At 41.5% G+C, this 21,543-nt stretch overlaps 1 protein-coding gene across 12 annotated transcripts in view; it reads left to right on the forward strand.

The window, feature by feature from the left end:
• The window catches only part of PITPNM3 (PITPNM family member 3), a 50,923-nt gene that overhangs the window by 1,700 nt on the left and 27,680 nt on the right, over positions 1-21,543 (forward strand). For 3 of the 12 annotated variants that reach the window (XM_042879959.1, XM_042879963.1, XM_042879962.1), the window contains exons 2-3: positions 13,080-13,175; positions 14,199-14,306. In XM_042879959.1, the coding sequence (XP_042735893.1) occupies positions 13,080-13,175; positions 14,199-14,306 (204 nt within the window). Of the gene's footprint in view, positions 1-3,905; positions 3,989-4,365; positions 4,442-11,322; positions 11,481-12,095; positions 12,243-13,079; positions 13,176-13,299; positions 13,421-14,198; positions 14,307-19,073; positions 19,262-20,829; positions 21,198-21,543 lie in introns of those variants that run through there. The other 9 variants (XM_042879966.1, XM_042879967.1, XM_042879964.1 and 6 more) reach the window with 9 other exon arrangements.

The following is a 21,543-nucleotide window of genomic DNA, read 5'->3' on the forward strand; positions in this document are numbered from 1 at the left end:
TGGCTACCCTTGTTTCCACTGAACATTACTAGGCCCAGGCATTTGTCTGGTCTTATGTGCCTGATGTGAATTTCTCACAGCCACGCATTCTGGTATCAGTCAGTGCAGCCTTGGTAGTAAGGGTTGTATGATGCAAGATTTGTGGTACCTAGGATTAACTAGAGCTAGCAGCAACCTGGCAGACAACACACCTAAGTCTGATCACCAACGCATGTATCTTTCTGCTGGAGAATTTCCTGTGCCTCAGTACTACAAAATCTTTGCTGGAGCAAGTTCCCATCAAAATCTTCTGTTTTGCTTCTATGGGTTATGATTTTGTTCCCTTTGTTTTTTGGCAGAATGCTTCTGCTCTCCTAGTTTGTTGGGATCTGATGTAGCTTGTGTTTTTTTTTTTTTTTTTTTAATTTTGGCTATAGGTGAAATATAAACAATGCAGAGAGAACTCTAAAATAATTTAATGTTATACTGCCAAAAATTGCAATCTCTTGGATCTTGGACAACTTCTCTGTTATCTTCACTGGCATGAGCAGTCACAATCACTGCTGCCAGAGATTTTCTCAGTCATTCAAAAGCAAAACAGCATAGTACAACCCATTTCTAGTGAGTGTCTGACGTTCAGCTCTACCACCTGCTGTTTTCTCTCATTCAATGTAGTGTCTTAGAGCTGCCTCGATTTCTCTGGTGACTTCAAGGTTATAGCAGCTGAAATCCATCCTGACCACTGCCCTCTTCTCATCAGCTGCTTTGCTTGAGTCTGCACTCTGAAACCCTATACCTGCTGTTGGAACTGCATTCAGCATTCCCACTTCTTGAAATAAGAAAAGATTATTTTGTAACTTTGTCCAAACTGTGTGGGCTCTAGTGGACAGAGCTCCCATTTCTCTTACTTCCTTAGCATTCTCCTGGTTTGACCCTGAAGGCTGTTAAAACAGATTGAATGCTGTCAACAGGCACACCTGAATAGAATCCAGACTTTAATTTAGTCCAGGGGATATTAGCCAACCAACTGATTTTCGGCTTTTTCTGCATAGGTCTTTAAGCATGCATCCAAGGCTTTCAGCTTTCTTTGGGAAGAATGATGGGTGGGGTGACAGCACATGTGCAGTGATTCCAAGATGATAGAGTCATGACGGTAGAGAAGAATGCTCTGTAGAAGTATATTCTTTGAGTACAGTGAACTGGTGTGATTTGTATTTAACAACAAAAAAAAAAGTTGAACAGTGCCATCAGATTACTTAAACATTCTACTTTCAACAGTTGGGTCAGAATTTGACTTTAGAATGTTCTCATAGAGGCATTAATTTGATTAAAGGCAAGGATTGCATGTTATTGAAGGCGTGCTTTATCTGAGAAGCTGACAAGGAAAAGCAGTGTTATGTGTGTAACAGGTACAGCAGCAGTACCTCCTACCCCACGTATCAGCCCTTCCCTACTATCATATAACGCAAACATAGTAGCTTGGGATATATCTTGTAGTGTGCCATCACTGCAAGGCTTAAATTTCCTCTTTGCTATCTAAGTTGAAAGGACTTATTTTTTGATTAAGAACCTCTGAGCGTGGTGAGCAGAGCTTTGGGAATGCAAACCTGGGTTTGGATATTGATTCTAGTCACGGTACTTTGCTTTCTTTGTCTTCAAAAGGGGGTATGGGACAAAGGTCGGGGAAATTTAACATTTTCCCTATTCATGTTCTCTATACAGTTCAAATTCTCAGGGCATTTTAGAAGAAAAGTTATTCTTTCAGTAATATTAGCCAAACAGAATACAGTAGTTTTTGAAAACAATTTGTATAGTTTGAATCTCATGCAGATGTTAATGCTGAAATTTTTGCACTTGTGTCTTCTAAGGAAAAGACTAATTCCACTTAGTTCAGTATTTGCACTTACTGAGAAGATAATAGAATGCAAAAATCGTATTGATAAAATGATTTTGGATAAATCTTGAAGACATTCTGTTTAAAAGGCTACATTGTTTTGTGTCTGCATAAACTGTTTCACATCTCTAAATAGAAGGCAGGTTCTATCCCTTTCTCTCCCAATGAATATTTGAGGAGCATGAAAAAGAAATCACCTTCACTTTAATGTCAGTCTGGTTATTAAATTGAGTGCAGTTAATGAAGGACGGAGATGTTAACATAGATAATAGCCTCACGGGAATCTCCCTGGTTGTGTCTTACCTGCAAACTAAATTCTTCCAAGCCCTAGAAAAACTTCTCATGGAAAATTCTGTTCAGGTGATTATAAGAATCTGTTTTGGTGTGGCTTCTACATGGTAGCTGAAACGGAAACTATTAGGTTGACACCTCTGGAAAGTTACTGTGGTCCATGTCTGTCCAGTCTGAATGCAAATATGGAAAGGATGAAGACATTTTAAAAAAGCTACAATGCAGATGGATCAGTGTCTGGTCTGTAACAAATATATCCCTGGACATGTGTTACTGATAGATTCTTGCTAGCATGAGCCTCCTGTATGGGTAGCTTTCTTGAAACAATGCTGAAGTAGTGCGTAACTCTTGTGCTGGCCTTCTGCATAGGTGACAACATCACCTTTGGAAATGAGAGATGAAATTCTGCCCCTGTGTATACTCACTTTGAGTTCAGAGAATTTGCACAGGCAGAAAGCAAAGCTTAGTGCACACTTGCTGTCAATAACATAGAGAAGACAAATGCTGTGTGTTTGTCCATTTTATGCTGTTATCATGATAGGTTTTATGATAAACATACACTTGTCATAAATTTGATAGCTGTAGATAATAATGAATTTTCAAATGCTTGTTAAAAGTAAGCTGCAGTCTGTTTTTTGTTCCACTTCCTACTCCAACTGGTACTGGGTTAACATGAAATTAAACTAGATGTTTTAATCCTGTTTATTACTGGCCTGCTCCTTGGTGGGTCACATCTATTCAAGACAGAAACAGTTTGGAAAGTATTGTAACTGTAGGGAGCAGCATAGAGTAAGTAGTGCAGTACTCCCTTCAAATATATCCCCATCTTTCAGACGTTTTTCTGCTGAACTAGTATTTCTACCAGACCCATGAATATATTATCCATGGCATTTCTTTGGGATTGCTTAATTGGGCAGTTTAGTGACACTACAACATTTTTGCGGAAACTAGTTGTGCAGTCACATCTTTCAACTGGGGGTTGAAGTGAAACAGCAGAGGCAATGAAGCTCCAGCCCAAACTTTCCACCATGGAGCTGTCACCTATAGATGGTGTAGCATAAATTACAGTTAGCTAACTGGCAGTTAACTTTGGGGTGAAAATTACTTGGAGTTGTGACTGTTCCACTTACGCTTCAACCAAAGCCACTTAATGTTCTCTGGGCTTTTAAACACTGTTCTCAGTAGTATTTGCTTTGATTGCTTGAATGAGCTTTTTAGTAACATTAGTGCAAATTAAATATTTATGTTTGTGCCAACCTACAGCTGGAAAGCCTCTTACGTTGATTTAGGTCCCTTTTGCCTTGTGTTTGCTTGGCTCTTAAACTGTGTGCTTCCTTGGGCAAAACTTTGTTTATTGAGCTTTATGTGGTAGTGTACTGACTGGCATGCTGTAACTAAATACAACCCCTCAGAGTTTTTCTGCCCGTCTCCTCCCATTATTCCTGTGAGTCAGGCATCCACTTCTTGCGCTGAGTTTCTCCCAGTTCTTAGGAGCTGGATGCTCTGTTTTCCCCTCATAAGCTTTAGTGAAAGAAAGGGATGTGAAGGGAGGGAAAACAAGTTGTGCCCTGAAAGTTCCCTAGTTCAGCTTGTGCAGCAGAGCGCTGACTTCAAGGCAGTGCCTTGCAGCACTTCAGCCGCGGCATCCGCGCAGGGCTGGGCGACAGGCAAAGAGGTTGCGATGCCAGGTCTCTGCCAGGAGCCGCGCGGGTAGCGCTGCAGCAGTGACGAGCCGCGTGCACGGTGAGCCTCTGGCGCTGTGCACCGGGGCGGCTCGGCGCAGGGCGGCGCGGGAGGGCTGCCGCCACTTTTCCCTTCTCTGAGGTGCGCCGCGACGGCAGAGTCGTTCCTCGGACGCGGGGAGGGAGGGAGGGGCGGGCGTCGCGCCTCGAGGCCTTCGGCTGCGAACATCAGAGCCGCCAGAAGCGTACGGCCTCCGCCCGCGTACTGCGGCAGCCAGGCTTCGGAGGGGGGCCCTGCGGGCGAGCTGGCGCGGTCGATCCTCGCGCGCAGCTTTCTCCAGGCCGATTCCGAGCAGCTGCGGCCCGCACCGCCTGGGCTCGGCCCTATGGCGCGTGGGAGCCGCTCGCTGCGCTTTTAACGGCGGGGGCTGCGCGGCGGGATGGGGCGGTGCGGAGCCTCCGCCGCGAGCAGATGGGGCGGTGGGGCGCGGGGTGCCGGCGCACCGGGAGGGCCCCGCGGGCGAGCAACTGACGCGGCCGACCACGGCTTGGCCTGGAGCGGGTAGCCCCGAGATGGAGAAAGCTCTGCGCCTGGGTGAGTGAGCGTGTGGTGGATCGCGGGGGTGGTGCGGCGGAGCTGGGCAGCCCTGAGCGCGCCGGCGCTCGCTGCGCGGCTCCAAAAGGGACGCGCGGAATCCTCGCGGGGCTGTAGGGCGTTTGTTCGAGCGGGGCCCGCGCTGCCTTCGCTGTCTGTGCCGACGATCGTGGGGTGCCGTGTGGAGCTGCGGGGACATCGCGGGGTTCGCCCGGGAGCTCCTGGCGTTGGGGGAACTTCGTGGCCGTGGCCCGGCGGAACCGATGCGCGCCGCTGCCAGACCTGGGAGAAACGGTGCGGTTCGCGGTAGCGCGGGCTCCTCTGCAAATAGTAAAGGCGTGCTTGTCGAGTAGTACCTGCTCAGGAGGAAGGCAGAAGCAGCACATCCTACACCTTGCAGGTTCACGCGTTTTTGGTTTTCCTTACCCACAGTGCAATTTGGAAAAAATCGGCTTGCTAAGGTTCAGGCTGGAAAGCTTGGTGGTAGTGGTGCCTCTGCACCGGGTGGCACATAGTTGGTATGCAGTAAGAAACCTCTTGCTTGCAGTGGTAGATTTCTCGAGGTTGCATACAGAGCCCATTGCTTTGGAAGGTGGTGGCCAAACTGTGTCATGACTGAATGCCTGTTGGTCTGCATGTGAAGCTTACCAGGTGTTCATTGCCAGCACTGTTATCTGCTGGTGCATCTTTACATCAATATGGTAGTATTACAGCTAAAACCGAGTGTTTCCTTCCAAACAGGATTCCCCTCTGCCCCTGGATAGACATGGATTGGTAGCAACCCTAAGAATTAGCACTCAAGAATATGAGAGCATCAGTGACTTCACAAAATGCAAAAAAAATTGAATATAGAACTAGATGGTTGGTTTTATTCTTTGATAAATTAAGGATTAATCACTCTTCCTGCAGAAAGGTTGTGATAAGGAGGGGTTTGGCCTCTTCTCCCAGTCGGCAGACAGGACCTGAGGAAATGGCCGCAAGTTGTACCAGAAGAGGCTTGGATTAGACATAAGGAAAAGCTTTTTCCTTATGGTCAGGCACTGGAATGGCTGCACAGGAAGGTGGTGGTGTCACCGTTCCTGGCAGTGTACGAGAGGCGTCTGGATGAGGAGCTACGAGATATAGTTTAGTGGCTTATGGTAGGATGGTGATGGAAGGACGGTTGGACTAGGTGATTTTGTAGGTCTTTTCAACCTTGTGATTCTATGATTCTAATCAAAGTGGAAAAAGTCATGTTGGTTTTTGGGGCATTCATTTGCTAACATTTTAGCTTTGATAGGAAGATAAGGAGATGGTGTTTTCGCATTCAGTGGTACTTTGGTATTCTACTCTGCAGACATAGCATGCTTATTCATGCACAACTTTGCATGCGAATTTTCAAGTGTAGCTATTCTCTTGTGCGTGATTAATTGATTCCACACACTTTCGTAGGTAAAATGTGTTTTTTGATGCCAGCTATTTATATTGTCACTGTTTTTCATCCTCAATAAATTAAATATATCTTGGTTAGGAGCGGAGCAAATTTTTACTGCTTTTATAAATTGAGTTTATACATGAGCTGGAATATGCACAAATACACAAATGTGATTGTTGTGCTTGTGCTTTCCTTGCCTTTCTGCCACCATTATTTTGTCACAAATACAGAGAAAGACTGTTATTCTAGTGGCTGTTAAATGTGTTGCTTATCACTTTTGAATGTCACGTGTATTTGTGAAGTGCTTTCAGAAGTGGTCAGCTTGACATATCCACCAGATCTTAAGCAACTGGAATAAAGTCCTTGTAAAGAAATGCTCAGGCTCATGCAGGATTGTAAGTTTCAGAGCATATAGTGGCAGCTGCAGATCTACCTGACATGTCCCTGTGGGTGGTGTGGTATCTATTCTTCGTCTTCTATTTCATTTTTGTAACAGCAGTGACTCAAAAGATCTTTCACAGAAAGCAAAGATGTCTGCGCTGTGAAAGTAGAGCCTTTCAGATGTCATGCAGGCAGTCCACCTACAGTTGTTGCAGGAAAAGGTTAGAGAATATTCATATGTTCCTTGTTTTGGAGAGTGAGTGTGGAGGAGGTGGTGATGCTGCTGAGAGGGTGAAGTTAGTTTCTGCTGTGAAGCACTGGCATCCGAAGCATCAAGAAACAGCTCTGAAAGATGTACTGTATTTACAGGCAAGCTTAGTTTAGGATTTGGAGCCTGAACCACCACGTTTAACCACCTCTCACTCTTCCTCTATTTCACTGGTAATTCCATAAGGTGCAAGACTGAAAATGTCACTGGTACCTTAAAATAGGAGCTCAAAGGCCTGCATAACTTAGTTTCTTGCTTCATTTTCTATTCTCGGTGAGCCAAACATATAAACCTATCCATGCCATCTGTTGCAGAACTGTCAGTTGAAGGATGTACAGAGTAGGTAGCAAGGGACTTTCAGTTGCTGAAATGCTGGTACTGGAAAGGCACAGAGTGAGGAGATGGTTGAGAAGAGCTGATAATATTGGATATTTCTGCCTATGGAGTTGTCTGGATTGTTCTTCCAGTTAGCTCTTTTACTTCATAGCAACGGAACTTGCTTTTTTTGTGTGAAACTTCTGTCTTTAACTCTGTCTGTGGCTGAGTCAACTGGGCTCTTTGTCTCATTTTTATTTTGGTACAGGTTCAATCACAGTGAGAATAAAGGGAGGTCCTTTTTCTTGCGTCCATCTGACTTACTGTCTTCGTGATGCTTTTCTTCTCTGCTTCTTGTCCCAAGCTGCATCTGTTACAACATCGATTACTTTATTCATCTCTTAATGCTTTTCTTCACCTCTCAGTTCTTCTTTCACTGTACTTGCCAGCACCTTTCCTACCTGCTAGAAATTGAATCTCAGCACTGTGCTTCTGTCAGCCCAGATCTACTCTGAGTTATTATGTTAACACCTGTTCTCTGGGCTTCAGCTTCTCTGTTAAATATACCGACTTTGCTTACTGTAGGCCCCTGCTTGTTTGATTCTTCTTTCAAGATTACCTTTGTTTAATATCTTTTTCTCATGCAAACATGCTTCTGACTTTTTGTCTTTTATCTCACTGCCTATTAAACCAGAAGCTTTCTCCTAATTCTTGTAGTTAGAGCGCCCATTTCTGTCCACTGTTTAATTCTTCCTGACTAATCCCCCCGTCTCTCCTCTTTCTGAAGTGCCAGCAGTACTTAGAAGTCGTCCATTCTCAAGACTGTAAGTGTATGCAGATTTCAGAAGGGCAGTAATTGGAGTACTGCGAGTCCATGAATGCAGAGTATACTTTGATGATCTGGTGCCTTGCTGACAACAATAAGAGAAATTTGGTGCCTTTCCTCTTTCCTTTGCCAGCTACCAAGCTTCCCTAGCTCTTGTGAAGCCTAGTTCTGGGAACCAAAGAAGTGGAAAACTCTTTGTTATTTTAAATTTTTGGAACATTTCTGTTGGCTGTACAGGCTGAACCGCAGAGTTAAGTGAATGCTGTGCCTAGCTGGTGGAACGAAACAGGATCATATCCCTTGCAGCTGGTGGGAGGCCCTTGCCCCTTGCTGGTCTTCCTTTTCCCCTTGCTCCCCTTGCTCCACTCTTGGTTCCCAGCTGTCCCATGGATTCCACATCTGGACTCACTGTCTTTCTTCCTCTGGTTCTGTGTGCTCTCTTCTGAGGCCTCTTGCTCCTCTCAGACTCCCGTACTGACCAGCCCCTGCTCCCCGCCATGTGTGCTGCTTACTTCCTACATCAGTTTTCAATGTGGATTAATATGAGGGAATGTCAGCATCGCCCCCTTTTTTGTCGGAGTCTTTCAAGTCCAAGAAGTATGTCCAGCAGTTAAAATTCGTTTATCTTCAGTTTTGTGTTTGCTATATGTTGCCTTTGCTTTGGCAACCTCTGATTAATGTCCCGTCGTAAAGTGCTCAGAAGAAATAAAATATAGCTAGAAAATAGCAATGGATAATTTTAGCCTCTGGTAAGACTCAGCTCTGTAGTTCCTAGGTAACATTGTGTGGGTAGCTCACTTAAATCACTTACAGGGTACGAAGGATGCATCTGAAACCAACAGAACAGAAAGAAGTATTATGCAACAACAAAAGTCTTTCTACCCATTATTTCTTTCCAAACAGAATATGACTTGTGCTTTTTGATTTTACTAGAAAAACCTTTCCTGAATGCAAAGAGAAAACAACTCTAAAATAAGTTTTGGTAAGCAGAAAGGTTTAATCTATGCAGTGAAGTCAATTTTTGATTAATTCTTTTTGAGATTAGTTCAGTCTTCAGAAATTTACTAGTATACTGAGTTTTCAGTAGTTATGAGAATATAGCTCTATTGAATAGGTTGATATGATAGTAGTATCCATGAGTGCTACTTTAATGTTCAACACTCTTTGGCTTTTGTTTGTGTCTACAGTTGATCGGTAAATGTTTATTATCAAGCAAAAAATGTAGCAGACTGCTGGGCATGCTTCAAAGCTTGATGCAGTCTATGACCGTGATGATGATGTGAACTGCACTGAATGAGTCTTGCAGGAAAGCCCACTCACAAAGTGCTTGTGCTGACCCTGCTGGTGAAGTTCTGCTATAATAAGCAGTGATGACACAAGTCACGATTTTCATTTTCAGCTGCTGTTGGTTTGTAAAAGCTTATTCAAAGCTGGGGAAAAGGAGAGCCAATGAGAAAAGGTGACATGGCTTTGATTTGACATGAGAGCTAGGGTTACTTCCCAGTGCATTTGTAAAATGATTTCTCAAGTCAATAGATCCAGGAGCCCTGCGTTTTCATCAAATGTACTGCTTACTATAGGACATTATTTCCATAGGCAAGTATTCTTCACTTTTTGCAGAAGATATTACTGTGCCCTCTATACAAACATTCTACTTCTAGATGTATTTCATCGAAAGACCTGAGGCCTACAGTGCACGATGCTGGTTTATTCTAATTCAGAGCCAATGCCTATTACTGGGCTGGAATAAGTTGGGTTTTTTTGTTAGATTTTGTTTATTTTCCCCCATCATTTGATACACATTTAATCTTTTATTTTTCCTTAACAAGCAATCTTGAAACAACACTTGGTACGGGTAGTAGGAGATGTGGAGTTGTTGAATGATACTTAGGTCTTCGGAAATTAATGAGTTTTGAACATCAGGGCTTTTGTAATAAGGTGGGGAAGTAGTCAAATTTAAGGTAGAAAAGAAAATGTTTAAATGAGTGGGGGGAATCAATGAGTGAAAATCTTTGAAAAAATTTCAGAACTTCCTGCAGATTGATTTCGATTATTTAGTTTTTGATATCCAAGTGTTTATAATCTCGTAGTCCTAATTCCAACAGTACATTAACAGTTGCTTAGTTTCATATGTACAAGTGTTTCTACAAATGTCAATGGGACGAAGTACGTGCACAAAATTAAGCATTCAGATTGGATCTGAAAAGATTATGGTCAGCACTGGTACATACACTTGGCCTAGCATTGCAAGTCCGTCAAAACTATAATTTAACTACCCATTTTTATAATGAGATAGTTGTAACTGTGAGTGTAGCTGAAGATGAGAAGCTTCCTGTTTGTTTGTCCTGGCTCACCTTGTAGCTGGCTTGTAGTGGGCTCAATGGAATATCAGGACCCAGTTTAGAGTGTGAGGAGAGGACCTCAAGTTGTGCTATAAAAATCACAGAATCTTAACTCGTTATTTACCATGAGTTAATAATAAATCCTAATTCCTGTTGAAACTAAATTTATCTAAATTAATTTTACAATAGAGTTTTAGGTTATATGTATACATCAGGAAGAGTTTCTTAACAGAAAGGTTGGTTAGTTGTCAGAACAGACTACACAGGGAAGTGTGGAGTTGCCATCTTTGAAGGTATTTAGGAGATGTATGGATGTGGCACTAAGGGACATGTTTTAGTGGTGTAGTGTTAGATTTCTTTATTTTAAAGGTCTTTGCCCAAAGTTGGAGTCATACAGGAGCATAACTAGAGAATTCAACATTTCTGCTCAGTGCTTAGGATGGCTCTGCTCAGTGCAAACCCACACTCAGCTGTCTGCAAAACAGTTGAGTGTAGCGACCAGCAGTACTATACAAAAGAAAGCAGTTTAGATAGGAAACTTTGCTTCTGCTTCTCTTAGGAGGAAAGCCTCTGTGCATTTCTGTGGACTGTCTGTGTTGCGTGAAAGTATTCCGCTTGTGTCCTCACTGTCAGTCTGGTACATTTCCTCCAGCAGCCTCTGAAAATTTGTGCATGTGCTTCTAGCTCACTCGTGTGAGTGACCTGCAGGTTAGTGATGTGGGTTTCTATGATAGGGATTGCTTTTCTGGGTGGCTTTCCCTGCTACTCTCAGAAACAGCAATACAGATCAACTGAAATTAAAAGTTAATTGCTGCCCTGCTCTCAAAAAAATGCTGAAATCTGTCTGCTGGGAACCAGTCAACAAGTCTAGTATTTAAAGAGAAATCCTTAAAAGCATCAAATGTCATCACCAGGGAGGTAGCCTGTATTTTGGAGTAAATCTGATCTTTTCCTTCTCTGAAATTAAATAATAAAATATGCAGCACTTGATGCTGTAAATGAAATCAATGACCCCAGGCAATGGCAGTGTCTAATACAATCAAGGAATGATAATAGAGTCCTGCAGAGGCTGCGAATACTAAGCTGTTGGCACAGAATGAAGCAGACTTGATAAGACTATTGTACTAGGGCAGTGTGTTGCAGTCCAGCCAGCAAATTAATGTGAATATGAAGAACTGCTAGCATATGCAGACTTGTGCTGCCAGCTGTGTCTATGTTTAAGTTGCTTCTAAATCTAGAAGCATTCCTAGTGAGATATAATAAAGCTGGTGCTGCCAAGGTCTTTTTTGGTAGCAAAATTTTTGCAATACATTTCATCCTTATCATAAAGCTGATTCTAGTGTACTATGGCCAACTGCAGAGGCTGCAAAGCAGGTTTTAATCTGATTCTGATAGGTCTGGGCAACCACCAGACAGTATTGGCTTTCTAGGGAAACAGACCAATAAAAGAAGGTGACAGAGTGGAGACACAGTCAAGTCTCCTTGTCTCACTGGTAAGTACTGTGGAGAGAGATGGCTACTCTTTGAAAGTGCTATATTTGCTGTGTGCAATCACAGACATCCTGAATCTGTGTGCTCTTGACCCACAGTATAGAATCCTGCTGCAAGTACCTTGCCTTCTTGAGTTTATAACAGAGTCCGTGATGGCACATGAGCTTTTTTTCCCTTTCATCTGTACTATCTGTAAATTGCTCTTTTTCTCTAATTTATCTTTCAAGTTTCTGGCTCTGCAAGGATCTGCAGTGATTTGTTGTGTAACAGGGTCGCCTAAGTACTCTGCATCCATTCCTTTCTTCTTGTTTTCTTTCTCCTTGCTTGAGATATGCTGTGCATTTATGCAAGGCTGTGGTCAGCCCAGTGGAAAAAGATATTTTATTTGTAAGTTGGTCAGTAAGAAGAATAGAAAAGTGACTCCACAGGTGTGATGGGATTTTTTTTATTATCTTGTGAAATGGTGAGAGTATCATCAATGGAGGTGATGGCTAAGTTTCCCATGCAGTGGGCAGAATACATGATTCCAATCATTTTGAGCTGTGTTTAAGCATTTGGTACAAAATATAGGAATACAGCGTTGATCATAGTGCCTCTTTGTGCCTGTGACTTCCCAGACAGTACAGCTAGCTATGGGAGCAGACCAGGTTGTTCATGACTTTATCCAACTGGGCCTTGAAGACTCCAAAAAATGAAGATTGCACAATTCTGAGGAGCTGCTTCAATGAATGTTCTTCTGTGAAAAACGATTTTCCCTAAAGCTGGTATGAAATTTTCACTTCTACTTATGCCCAGAGTCTTCTGTCCTTGCCCAGTGCTGCTGTGAGGAGTCTGGCTCTGCCTCAGTTATTACAGTTGATTTGATTCCTGTTTCAACAGTGTTTTGGGGTGTGTTTATTGTCAGTGTAAGGCAATATATGTGCTGCTGTAGATGAAAGAAGGACTGATGTAATTGTGTAGGGCTGGTTTTCTAATTAAAAATTAGCCTTGAGTTATATGTAGCCCCTGGAATCTACTGTCAATGTATTTGCAACTGTACCTGTTCTGTTGGGATTTTGCCCTCCTGTCTTGTAATGACAAGCTATGAATGTAAGCACAGGTCTCTGGCAAAACAAAGCTCTCAGATGAAAAAACTCTATGAATAAGTTTGAATGAATGAGTATTCATTAGTTTGTCTGTTCACATGTGAGCCAAATAGGATGCCATTTCTCTCAGAAGTGAAGTATAATTTGAACAGGAACCACTGCCATGTCCTGGGGAAATGTTGCTTGAGGTCTCAGAAACAAATGTTGTATAGTCTGAGTGTTGGAATTGGACAACCTGGTGAGTTGCATATGCTAGAATTTATCTTTTCAAGTCACTCCATTAACTGAAAGTGATGCAGGCTCATCTTTAATCAAAACCTTGTTTTAATAATTTTTGTTAAGTGAAAGTGAGAAGTGTAATTTTTATGCCATCTTGAGAATCCTTTTGAGATTAGGTGCTCTGACTAAAAGGATCCTCTTAAAACATCACCACCAATGCTTATTACTGTACTTTTACTGTACTGGCACAGAAGCGAGCATTTCCTTGGGTTAATGTCAGTCTCTCTGTATTTCCAGCTGGCCTACGCAGATTCATTGGTGATCAGTGGCACATGCAGAACATCCGCAAAGACTCTGTGGAAAGCTCTGATGATGAGTTTTTTGATGCTCGAGGTCAGTGCAAAGTTTTGTTGTAGTATCCCTGTTCTTTTGCCAGATTTGCCGCAAGTGAGTAAGCTCATTTTGGAATGGACTAACAACATTGTTTTCACCAGATTGAGGTATGGTTTTTTAACAGGCCTGAGTATCAGAGATGGGTGAAGCACTGGTGTGGATGAATAAGCAGCCAGGAACTGGATCTGGCATCAGAGCAATGTGGAGAATATTCTGCTGCATCTTTCACTTCAGGCCTGTCTGGAGTAGGACTACTTTTAATTACTTGTTAAAATTGTGGTATATAAAAAACTTAAAAATGCTTATAATTATAGGACACAGCTCCATTTTCAGGCTGAAATGAATGTTGAACTACCAATATATGTGTAAGTTTTACTATGTTGACCAAAGTTTCCCTTACATCTGGAGAAAAATTCTTACTCATGTTCTGAGAAGCTCATATAGTTTGACTGTTGTGGACTATAGTATAGCTCATTTCATTTCTTGAATGAATGTGAGAGTATACTCTGTATGGCTGTTTCATATGAAAAACAATCACAAGTTGATAGTTTAGTGCTGTAAGTATTTTCAATTTTTAGAAACTGAGGAAGGAGAATTTTGAGTTGGGTAGGGCTGTAGGTTCTGTGAAATTTCTGCAAGCTGTTAGGAAAAAACAAAGATGTCAGTTTTAGGGTTGTTTTGATCTTCAGTGCTTTCCTGGAGTGGGGAAAGGGGAAGGAATGCTAACTAGTAAGTTGATAGTAAACACTTGAGTGATTTATTCCCAACTTTGTTTTTAAGTGACCTGCTTGAGATAAGAGCAAATACTCAAACAACTCTCTCCTCTCTGGTTTTCCTGCACAAAATTTGTGTAGTGCATGGGTACACTTCAGGATATGTCAAGCAGGAAGCTTCTTTGGAGAGTCTTGCCTGTGCTAACTTAGGCTGCTTATTTCTCTCACAGTTACTAGTTTTAGTCCTTTGTGGTGTTTTCGTATTCATCACTGCCATTTATTTTTTTATTTTTCCTTTTTCCTCATACAGAAGAGGTGGTGGAAGGAAAAAGTGCTATTCTCATCGGCATGAGCCAGTGGAACTCAAATGACCTTGTTGAGCAGATAGAAACAATTGGGAAGCTGGAAGAAAATCAAGGTACTGTTTAGCTTGCCTTACATATCTATTTAAAGTTAAGCAATTAGGTGCTGGACATGTAAATACTCAACAGAAATAAAATTCATTATATCACATAGTTTAAAGATCTAAATAAACATGTAAGTAATGTTTTAGTGATGGGAAGTGAATTAGTTGATCTATTCCAGGAAGAAACTTCGCTGATAGGCTAAGTAGCATCATAAATGCATTGACACAGTGGGACTGTTTTAGATTGAAAGCTCAAAAACTACGAGATGGTTTACAAGACTGCAGCCTGCATTTTCTGTATTTCCTGTGATCAATCTATATTAAGGATTTTTTGGTCATTATTATTAGTTTATTTTCTACATAGAGTAAGTCTTTGTTACTTAAGCACTCTGAAGTCTTCTTTCAACGTCAACCAATCATTATCTCAAAATTTCAAGGAGACACACTAAGAATATTTTCAGACAGCTTTAGCTTAACATTTAGGTAATAGTGGACCACTGCTATGAGTGAGATGTGAATGCTGATACACCAGTAGGAATCTAGGCCCTAAGACAGAAGCCTAGGGAACTCCTTTTAATTGTTTCTTTGTCTCCTAAATTATCTTGTCATTTAAAAATGAAAATTACCTCACTGAATTTACAGAGAATCATAGAACCATAGAATGATTTGGGTTGGAGAATGGTGGACCTATCTTACTTGCCCATCTGTGATAAGAGAATTTGTGTAGAATAGTGCTTATTATTAATCTAAATTTTTTAAGAATGTGATGGATTTGTGCATCTGAAGATCCTTTTTTGGAGGCTTTTCTGTACTGATTTGTTACATGTAATCAATCCTGAAAGTAAATATGAGCCAGTGTATTTCACAGAATCACAGAATCACCCGGGTTGGAAGGGACCTCAAGGATCATGTAGTTCCAACCCCCCTGCCTAGCAGGGCCACGAAACATACACATTCAGATCAGGTTGCCCAGGACCCCGTCCAACCTGGCCTTAAACACGTCCAAGGACGGGGCATCCACAACCTCCCTGGGCAGCCCGTTCCAGGGCCTAACCACTCTCCTAGTAAAGAACTTCCCCCTAACATCCAACCTAAATCTTCCCTCCTTCAACTTGGATCCATTTCCCCTATTCCTGCTGTTGTCAGCCCTTTTGAAGAGTTTACTCCCCTCCTGGGTGTAGGTTCCCTTCAGGTATTGATAGGCTGCAATGAGGTCACCCTGCAGCCTTCTCTTCTCCAGGCTGAACAAGCCCAACTCCCTCAGCCTGTCCTGATAGGGGGGGTGCTCCAGCCCCCTGATCATCTTAGTCGCCCTCCTCTGGACCCTTTCCAAAATCTCTATGTCTTTCTTGTACTGAGGGCTCCACACCTGGACACAGTACTCCAGATGGGGCCTCACAAGAGCCGAGTTGAGAGGGACAATCACCTCCCTGTCCCTGCTGACCACCCCTCTCCTGATGGAGCCCAGGATCCCATTTGCCTTTCGAGCTGCCAGAGTGCACTGCTGGCTCATGTTCAGTCTCTCGTCCATCAGGACCCCCAGGTCCTTCTCTGCCGAGCTGCTCTCAAGGACCACTCCTCCCAGCCTATACAGGTGCCTGGGGTTCCTCCGGCCCAAATGCAAAACCTTGCACTTTGCCGTGTTGAACCTCATTAGGTTCACCCGAGCCCAGCCCTCCAGCCTGTCGAGGTCCCTCTGAATGGCATCCCTTCCTTCCACTGTATCAACCGCACCACTCAGCTTGGTGTCGTCAGCAAACTTGCTGAGGGTGCACTCAATTCCCTCATCGATGTCATTAATAAAGATGTTAAAGAGCACCGGTCCCAAGACAGACCCTTGGGGGACACCGCTTGTTACCGGCCTCCACCTGGACATAGAGCCATTGACCACCACCCTCTGTCTGCAGCCTTTCAACCAATTGCTTATCCATCGGGTCGTCCACCCATCAAATCCACTTCCCTCCAATTTGGAGATGAGGATGTGGTGGGGGACTATGTCAAAGGCCTTGCTAAGGTCCAGGTAAATGACATTGGTCGCCTTCCCTTCGTCCACCAATGCCGTCACTCCAATTATTATTTCAGTATAAGGATTATAAAATATATAAATTATTATATAAATTATATTAGTTACATATAATTATATAAATTATTATATAAATATATATATATATATATAAAATATAAAAATATATAAATTATTATATTTCAGTATAAGGATTGATTAAAAGTAATATTTATCTGATTCAGAAACTTTTTGATTATCTACCATTGGAATGTTTTATTGCTAGCACTTAAATGACAAGTAGATGCCAATCCAGACATTATGTTTACAATTGTTAAATAGGTAATTCAGGAAGACTTCTTTTTTACATTAATTCTTAACAATGATACCAAGTTTTCTCTAATGTTACTTGGTAACTTACTTCATTGTGTCTCTAACTCCAAATGGCAGTTTGGAAGAGTTGCTAGATGTGGTATAGTATACCATTTTATCTGCAAGACAAAAAAGAGTAGTAAGAAAAATTAATATGGTATTGTATCAAATATGGCTTAGTTTTCTAAATGGCTCACCGTGAACCATCTTGCATGCCTGCTAAATATGTGAGATTTAGTAGCAGATGAAGCAGTTACATGCATTTCCTTCTTTTCCTTGCCATGTTAAGCTTTCAAATTCAGCCCCACTGATTTGTTATTTACTGATTTCCTTTACATCTGCTGTGTCTGTCTTCATGGAATTATCTGCCAAATACTTACCACAGTGTTTTTAATACAGATAATTAGACAGTGCTTTAAGTTATAGCTTAATAAGGCTGAGTGGAATTACTGATTCAGTTTCAGAGATATCTGTGATCAGTAATCTTCAGATAGAGTAGGTAGTATTTCAGCCTTAGCTCAAGTGTTTATAGTCAAAAATTATGTGTCCAGGTAAAGTTGGGTTTTTTCTTTAAAATACTGTGTAGAAAAGAGAGGGAGGTCCTGTGTTGTCTTTGATGTGGTACTTCACTTTTTCAGTGGAAAAGTGTAAGAAGTATGATCTGCTTATCCAATGAATTCTTTTTTTTTTTTTTTTTTTTTTATTTACTGGGAGCAGCATTTAAATCTAATAAGTTTCTGTTACAGAAGGTAAGACAAACAGCATTTTCACACATCATAGTTATGCAGTTAAATTCACTACTGGTGTAAAGTATGTGTATATTGCTTTATAGAAAATTGCGTGCTCTGAGAATTAGGAGCAAAGTCAGACTGTTGTTTTCAGGGCTTTGCATTTAGTCTAGCCACCTGACCCCGTATCTTTAAGTAAACATTGTTAACATTTGTGAGGTTAAAGTAATTGTTCCTAGAATTGTGGAAATTAGAACAGACCTCTGGAGGTGCTCCAGTCCAACTCCTTGCAAGTTCCATAGAGCAGGTTATGCAGGAAAGCATCTGAGTGGGTTTGGATATTTCCAGATAAGGAGACTTCATCACCAACCTTGGCAATTTGTTCCAGGACTCTGTCACACTCAAAGTAAAGCATTTTTTTCCTCAAGTTCAGATGGAACTTCCTATATTCTAGCTTGTGACCATTCCTCCTTGTTCTGTTTGGGCGCCACTGAAAAGAGCCTGGCCCTATCCTCTTATTCTTGCCCTTTAGATTTCAGCAAGCATTGGTCCCCTCTCAGCCTTCTCTTCTCCAGGCTGAACAGCCACAGGACTTTTGTCGTAAGGGAGATGCTCCAAGTCTTAGATCATCTTTGTGACCTTCCACTCGCCAGTTCCCTGTCTGCCTTCAGCTGGGAGCACAGCACTCCAAATGTGGCCTTCACAGGACAGAGGGGAGGAGAAACCACCCTTACCCTGCTGGCCATGCTCTGTGCAACGCATCTGAGGGTGCCATTGGCCTTCTTGGCCACAAGGGCTCACTGCTGGCTCATGGTCAGCCTGTTGGCCACCAGGACACCTCAGTCCTCTACAGCGCTCCTTTCCAGCAGCTCAGCCCCTAACCTGTACTGATGCATATGGTTATTCCTCCCCAGGTGTGAGGGGAGGACGTTTGCCCTTGTTGAACTTCATCAGGTTCCTCTCTGCCCCACTCTCAACTTGTCCAGTTCTCACTGAACAACAGCACAGCCTTGTACTGTTGACACAGTACAGTTAAAGTGAGGTGAATTCTCAGCAAATACAGCAGACTTTTTGTATACTTTGAATTCAGCGTGTATTATGTTTCATTACTGGAGTTTCTTTATAATCAGAAATGAGATCATGAAACATTTTAATTAGCAAACCAGGCAAGTTTTTTTTACAGAAAAGGTGTGCCATTCAATCCAAGTTAGTAGTTCATAGGTCAATTTATGCTTGTATTGGCATTTCAGCAGGTGAAATTGTAGGGGAAAATTCCATTGATGTGGTTGGTATTAACTATGAGGTCAAAGCTTACACATTTGAGACTAAACCTGAGCATGATTTAAATTACAAAAAAAAATAAAGTCACATGAATTGTGAATAGTGGGGTTGCTCTCTCTCCCCTGGTTGCCTATCTGTTGGTCTACTTGGCCTTTCTAGACTGGAAACTCTTTGACAGGGAGACTGTGTTTGTGAAATGCTTTACACAAGTTCACTCCAGCAAGAACTTTGTAAGAAATCTTACAAAGGCTATTTTTGTTGCTGTGAGCATAGATGTTGCTCTCCCGAGTCACAAAAATCTTACTGGCGAAGCCTGTTGCCTGCTTTGAGGCAGATGAAAGCTAATTCTTACTAAATGGAAGCTTACTTTTTGCTCTTGGTTTTTCTCACAAACAGTGTTTGTAAAAATTGCCAGCTCACAGGAGAAGTGTGAGTTGACAGGGATGTGGTAAGCTACCTGTTAAGAAAGAGAGGACCAAGCACTGAATTTGCTGCAGGAATGGAAGAACTGCTAGCAACAGAGATCTGCTGTCATTCCTTTTACATTGTTTTCCTTCCTCATGGCCAGGTCTGGTTATTGGCAGGTATTTTCTAATACTCTATGCTTCTCTTCTTGTTAGTTTAATCTCATTAACTGTAATTATACTTCCATGCATCATACTAGGTAATGTGACTCTGTCCTTGCTGCCAGCATTTTAAATCTTAGCTTTTCTATCGTTACTTTTGCAATTGTGATAGAGGGCATGACAAAAGATTATGCAACCAGTTGTGCTTGTCAGAGTATTTAAATGATGTTTGTTTTAATGATAACCTTTTGCTTTTCTTCAGAAATGACCTGTCTGCTTCTCTTCTTTCTTTATGTGATCTGGCTTTGTTGACGGAAGTGGTCATATTCCTCTTAGCTTTGATGAGAGCACTGTTCTTGCTAAATTGTGGTAAACCCTTACATACCACTTTTTTAGTTTACTAGGCTGCTTCTTCTCTAAGAAAAAGAAAATGTAGCGATGCTGCAGCTGCAATTAATCATTAATTTTATTTTCTAATGTTTTACTATGTATTTTCTAATTTATTGGGGTTTTTTTACTTTTATTATGATAGTTGTTAATTTTTAATTTATATTAATACTCAGCAGTCTGACTAATTAAAACTAAAACTTATTGGACTAGTGTTTTCTGAAAGACAGAATTATGCTTAGGCCAGAATAAGCAAGAGCTATGTTAATTGTTTAACTTCTCAACTTTTAAAGGTCAGCTCTGCCAAATTTCTAGCAAGGACTTGAGCATGCTGCCTTTCTTTCCTTTTTTTTTTTTTTCTTTTTCTTTTTTTTTTTTTTGTGTTCTGCAATATGGAAATCTTATGCAGGGGCAGGTGTGGAAGGGAGAGGGAAGGAGGAGAAGTTGCCATTAGTGATAGTTTTTGTAGAATATAACATAAGCAAGCAAAGGAATTATTTCTGCAATACAGCTTTGATGGGGTAACTTGATTTAATAAGCCCTACTTACATTTTAAGAGCCTTTAGTCAATTCTGTCATATGCTACTGTTATGCACTGTAAATCCAGATAATTCAATTAAAATGTCATAGATTATGATGAATTCTCAGGTAGGCAAATTAGAAAATATTTTTTTTAGTTGATTAAAACCTGATTTTAGTTGATTAAAACATAATTAGCCATAGAATTCCTGTGAAATTCTTTTTTCCCATGCTTCATGTGTTGCATGTACAGACTGATGGGATTGTCTTACTGGTAACCAGCAAAGTAGATGGACACAGTCAGCTTACACAACTGGGAATTTTAATACCTGATATATTAAAGCTCTGTCCTGGTATCACCACCCAAGACCAGGTTACTGAGATCTTTCCATCTTTTAATGCACTGATTATCTGCAAAAAAAAAAATGCTGATAGTAATACTGCTCTCTTTTTAGGACTTATTTGAATTGTTGACTTAGACTAAACATTAATTCTCCCACCCAGTGTAGTTGTGAGGTAGTGCTTTGGAGCTGGGAGGTGCTACTGTTGGACAAGTTATGTTACGTCTGTACTCCTGTCCTTTCTGCACCACCTAGAATTGAGCCATGCAATTCCTACTGGTTTTGTTTGTTTGTTTGTTTGTTTTTTAATAACAAATGCTGTACTTCTCTCCTTAAAACTTACTATGAATTGTTCTCCAAAGACTGTAGTGTGCACTGTGGCTCCATACCACTACAGCTGTTCTGTGTAACTCTATGTCATAGTTTTATGATTTTTGTTATCAGTTTTCCACATCATAACATCATTTAATGCACTGGGAGTTAATGTTAAGAGCTAATGTTCCAGTTCTGTGGACTGCTGATATTTCTGGGTACCAGGTTCTCAGAGGAAGAGAAGAACTCCATCTCCCAGAAGACTTTCACTGTTCTGTTTCCGTTTTCCATTTAGAGGGAAAGATAAACTGTTCCCATGTCACGAGGCTGCCCCTTTCTTTTTGTTGGTCGTCTATGTGCCGTGTTCTCCCCAGCCACCTGCCTTCAGCATTAGAGTAAGGCCTTCAGTTTTGGACACTCGCTCTCTCATTTATTTTGTTTAATAGCTTCAATCCCAATTAACTTGTATTTCTGCTATTATGATTAGGAAATTAACTTTCCTCCTCAGATCATTGCCACTGTTGTTTGGTTGTTTTTTTTTTTTTTTATATTCTTTCTCTCTTTGTTCCCTTCCCCTCCCCTTTTTCCCTTTTTGGGCCTGTGGGCCTGCTGTACCCCTGTCACGGAGGCAGATAGATCTAGCGGTAACTCCATGACACTCTGCATTTAAAAAGAAGCCTTGCAGAGTGATTATTTTATGGCCTCTCATATATCTTTTGGATCTTACCTTTTTCCATCTAA

Source organism: Lagopus leucura, unplaced genomic scaffold, assembly GCF_019238085.1.
Source record: "Lagopus leucura isolate 7727_CA_CO unplaced genomic scaffold, USGS_WTPT01 Super-Scaffold_100024, whole genome shotgun sequence".
Lineage (NCBI taxonomy): Eukaryota > Metazoa > Chordata > Aves > Galliformes > Phasianidae > Lagopus > Lagopus leucura.